This window comes from Octodon degus, unplaced genomic scaffold (genome assembly GCF_000260255.1).
Source record: "Octodon degus isolate 3935 unplaced genomic scaffold, OctDeg1.0 scaffold00133, whole genome shotgun sequence".
Classification (NCBI taxonomy): Eukaryota; Metazoa; Chordata; class Mammalia; order Rodentia; family Octodontidae; genus Octodon; species Octodon degus.
The window spans coordinates 2955459-2960504 of NW_004524709.1; the positions used below are offsets into that span (position 1 = coordinate 2955459).

At 42.2% G+C, this 5046-nt stretch overlaps 1 protein-coding gene and 1 pseudogene across 1 annotated transcript in view; one reads left to right on the plus strand and one right to left on the minus strand.

Moving 5' to 3' along the window:
* Positions 1-5046, minus strand: part of Upf2 (UPF2, regulator of nonsense mediated mRNA decay) — a 132911-nt gene that overhangs the window by 84546 nt on the left and 43319 nt on the right. The window contains exon 8 of the mRNA XM_004641272.3: positions 1728-1813. Within this exon, the coding sequence (XP_004641329.1) occupies positions 1728-1813 (86 nt within the window). The remainder of the gene's footprint in view (positions 1-1727; positions 1814-5046) is intronic.
* Positions 2057-2946, plus strand: LOC105743547 (annotated as a pseudogene).

Genomic DNA, 5046 nt, shown 5'->3' on the forward strand with positions numbered 1-5046 from the left:
TGGCTGGCATGTGGTGCTGGGGGATTGAACCGCGGTCTCTGTGTTTTGCTAAGCTTGTTCTAAGTAGGTGCTTTAGACCACTGAGCCATCCCACCAGCCCTCTATTCAATATATTAACATTCTCCTTTGCATCATTGAAATGAAAAATAAAATACATTAATATTGCTGATGAGCGTTTAAAAAGAAAAGCATTTGGTTTCACTGAGAAATCTTATTAACAGATTATTCATCTTTACCAATAAATGCACCAAATCAAAATTTTGCTTAAGAAATCCTCAGTGTAATGGTTGACACACTGTGACAACTTAAGAAGTCTAGAAGTTTAACGAAGTAATCCAGCAGTTGTACATCCTAGATTGTGGAGGACTTGCCCTTATACTCTAAAATACTGTTCACTGTGTTAACTTGAGAAGTTTAAAAATTTAAGTGATTCAGCAGGAGGCCAAGGTCCTCACTTTGTAAACACTCTGAGCCTGTGCAAGAGGAGGGCAGGGAGACAGTGTGAGTGTCATACCCACCCTAAAGTGGGCAGCCTGCATACAATATAAGGGAGGGAAAGAGGTTTGCTCTCTTCCTTCTCCTCTTCTGCTGTCTTCCACTGCCATGAACTACTGCCTGCCACATCATTCTGCTTGGAACCAGTGGATCATGAACTGAAACGTCTATAAACTGTGAGCTAAATAAGTCTTTTCTTTCTTTGTTTGGGCACTGGGTATTTTTTCTCAGCAACAAGAAAAAAGCAAGACTTTCACAATCTTTATTTTTGGAGAAAATATCTAAGTTATGTTGTATATAATCATCAATAGCTAACAAAATTGTTTTGCCCCTGTTAAATAAACAGAAAGAGATTCCCCTTAGGTTCTTCAGGTAAAAATATTGTACATGGTTCTGAAACGTTCAGATGAGAGACTTTACATTAGTATAAAACAAATCAGTATGTAACTGAATATGTCTTGAATTACTAGCAACAAAATTTTTAAGGAACTCTAATTCTACCTAATGAATCTCTAGGCAGATTATCTCATCTCTAAACTATCAAAATAACCCTGATAACTTAAAAATTTTCACTTAAACCTAACTGTAAGAATTAAATATAGAATTAGTATAATCCTTACATACACACACACACAAAATTTCAAAAACTTATCATTTATATTTTCTCCCCAGAGGCAAAACTGTAAACTAATTGCTTATACTTAACTATTGTGTCCATAGGTATTTTTATTCTTAAATATTTATCTCAAGACAAGTAAACACTGGAAGAAAAAGTTCCTTTGGCACTAATAAGGGCAAAAATAATGAGAAACAAGCTCTAGAAATTATGTTAATAATGTTCCTGTAATTAATAAAAATCAAAAGAGATGTGATAGTTTTAAAGAGATAGTAAGAATTTTGATTTTTTTTTTTTTTTTTTTTTTAAATTTGTATTTTAGGGAAGGGTCTACAGGGTGTTCAGGTTCTCACTACTAGATCAGATTCATAGTGATCTGCCTGTTTACAGCCTCCCAAGAGCTGGGATTACAGGCACACGCCACCACACCCCGTCTCAATTGCCATGTCAGTGCACCCGAGGGCAGGGCTGGCATGGCAGGCCCAGGATTGAACCCCTGGCCCCTGCACCTGCTTGCAGGCACTTTAATGTGCTGAGCTATTTGGCCGGCCCAAGAATTTTGATCTTACAAACATGACTACACAGTAAAAACACTAACATCAGTTTTAATACTTACCTTTGTCTAGGAACTATGAAGAGTGCTCGGACCAACTTCTTCCTGTTTGCTTTTGTGTTCATGTTCATGCAAAAATCCATTGCTGCCTACAGTGAAAAAAAACCAAACTTTTTTCTTAAGAAAACCTCAAATTAACTAATAATAGCAGAAAACGAGTAAAAATTTTACTCGTTCCTAAACATTTCAAAAAGATCTTAAGACACTAGTATCATAAGCACATTCCAAATTAAAAGACCACTAATCTCAAAAGCTCCCTCTACATATCTAAAAATATATGCAATGTTTGGCAAATAACTACTATGAAAAATACAAAATGTACTGGGGGTTGGCGTCTGTGCAGCGGGCTGCTCCAGGGCCGCTTGTTTGGTCGCGTGGCGCGCTCGAGCCCGGTCCCGACGTCAGCTGCAACCGGCCTGCCGATTGAACATGGACTCCACCGGCCAAGAAGCACACCCCGGTGGGAGGCACTGACAGTAGTGGGGCAGGCCCGGGTTACATTTTTGGGAAGGCCCTGCCTTCTGTCTTGGAGCTCTCCAGAGAGGATGCTGAATCCCTGCATTCAGGTAGCTGCGCTGGATATCAACCTGAATTCGCCTAACAAAGGTCAGCTGCCTGACTTCATGATTGATGTCCCTGTTGGCCCAGGTGTGGCTGCACAGACTCCTGCATTGAACAGGGTCTGACAGAGGCAGAAGAGGAGGAGCTCAGGACTGAGCTTGCCAACGTAGAAGAAATCATCACCCTGCGCCATGTCCTGTCAGCCAAGGAGAGGCACTGTGGAGAGCTGAAAAGGAGGCTGGGCCTGTCTGCCTTGGGGGAGCTGAAGCAGAACCTGTCTAAGAGCTGGCATGATGTGCAGGTCTGTAATGCCTATGTGAAAACTTCTGAGAAACTTGGAGAGTGGAATGAGAAAGTGACCCAGTCCGACCTCTACAAGAAAACCCAGGAAACTCTGTCTCAGGCAGGACAGAAGACATCTGCTGCTTTATCCACCATGGGCTCTGCCATCAGCAGGAAGTTTAGAGACATGAGCAGCTACTCCATTCACCACTCGATAAGTATGCCAGCCATGAGGAACTCTGCCACCTTCAGGTCATTTGAAGACCGAGTGGGGATCATAAAGTCTAAGGTTGTGGGTGGCAACGAGAATGGCAGTGACATCCTCCCTTCCCCAGTGGGGCATGCAGACCCACCCCTGCCGGATCATGCATCTTTCTAAACCTGTGATAGCACCGCCAACCCATGGAACAGGTGCAAGCACACCCTCATCATCCCAACTGCAACTCTGCACACTGGAGCCACCAGCTGGGGTGAGTGACCAGTCAGTTTTGAGGACAATCATGCCAACCTATGTGCAGATGTGGCTGCTGCCTTCACAGGAGTTAGAGAACCATCTTGTATATAAATGTTTTACACTAACATTCCTAAGTGAAGCAGATCACTGTGCTGTTCTTCTCAGGGCCACAGGAAATGGACAGCATGGAGGGTCTGAGGGGTAATAGGTCGAAGGTCATGCTCCCCTTGGGAGTTGTGATAACTCCACAGAACTTGGAGGAAGGAGACACATTAAAAATATGAAGCAAGCAACATTTTCTGGCCTCCCCTCTCTTTGCTGAACTCACAGCTAGCATCTGCTCACTAAGGGTGCACTGTCAGTCTGCAGTTTTCCTCTGGAGATGCTGAATGAAAACTGTCCATTTTCTGAGACCTCAAAAAGGAAAGATTAGCAGCTGCCTAATTGTTACACTAATGACCTAGCTTTGACAAGCAGATTTACTATTTTTTAAATGCAGTGGACGCCTCAAAAATTAAAATTTGGCAAAGCAGCTTTAGCCTCATCATTAGAGAATATTAGTTCTTTGGACTCAATGAAATTCAAGCCTTACATCGCCTTATGCTTTATTTAAAAATTTCTCTCTTTCCCTCTCTCCCTCCGCCCCCCATATATATTCTTTAATAGGTCCTGAGCATTGTGTAGTTTTTTTACATCTGGCCTGTGTTGCACTCTGCCTGTACCAATTAGCATATTTATCACACTATCACCTACTAGTATGAAAAGCTTGATTCTTGCAAGGATTGGCAGTTCCTCTGGCTCCCTACTCTAGCCCAAGGGGCTGCTGGGTCTCTGGGGGCAGGAGGGACTGACAGAAAGAAACTCTGATTTTAGCATCCTTGCACAAGATGTGCCTCTGCGTAGTGCTGATTGCCCAGGGCATGGCCCAGCCTGCCTGCTCACTGCATGTAGGGTATAGGAGAAGCATCATCAGCCCTGTAGGTCACATTGGAAATGGGGTTGGGAATCAGCTGGAACACTGCTGCCACATTTTCTCAGGAGCTACGAAGATTTCTTCTTTTATTTTTAAACTGCCATGTCTTGGTAGCCTCTCATGCTGGGCCCCATGTGTCAGGAGGTGTGGTCTGGAGGGGCAGCTATGTGCCTTAGTGGCTTTTGGGAGGGCACCAAGACCTTGCCTGCTGTATGCATGTGTTTTCATCTTGAAAGCAGAAGGGACCACTCAGGGTCCACTTTGGTAGGCTATGTGTCCTCTGATGACCAAGAGTCCCCGGCCACTTCAGACTTTCTTAGGGATTGCCCATCATGCACAATGAGGGTGCAAGGGCTGGAATAGAATACCAGCTGGTGTCCTTTTTCTATGGTTAATTGCCTTTGGGGTGTGATGAGAAGGCAGGCTGCAGGAATGGACATTGATGTATAATGAATAAATGGGCAATTTGTCAATAAAGCATTCTTTTGGGAAAGAAAAAAAAATTTACTTTTTGTAAGTTTGAGTGTGATACGGGGGACTGACCTCAGGCCTTGTGCAGGACAGACAAGCATTCTACCACTGAACAACATCCTAGTCCAACAATCAATATTTTAAAGATGGCATATCAAATTAAAAAATAAAAAATAAAGATCAGAAAAGTTTTCTGACAGAACTAGAAATCTGCAAAAATACCAAGAGCTAAAAAAACTACTAAAGCTAAGAAGGAAAATAAAAAGGTATTATTTTAAAACCTAATAGTTCACAATATGTCTAACGAATATGAAGGAAAAGCTAGGAAAAGATATCTTCTAAAAGTATCTAGAAAACAATATAGATAATTGGTACATCTATCATTTGGTATTCACGAGAGATTACGTTCAAGAATCCCCACAGTTAGACAAGCCCTCGTATAAAATGGCATATTTGCACATCTTCCCATATACTTTAAATTCTTACCAGGTTACTTATAATACCTAATATAAGAGAACTGCTATGTAGATATTTGCTACACTGTGTTGTGAGGGATCTATGTCCACCCCGTGTTATGTCTT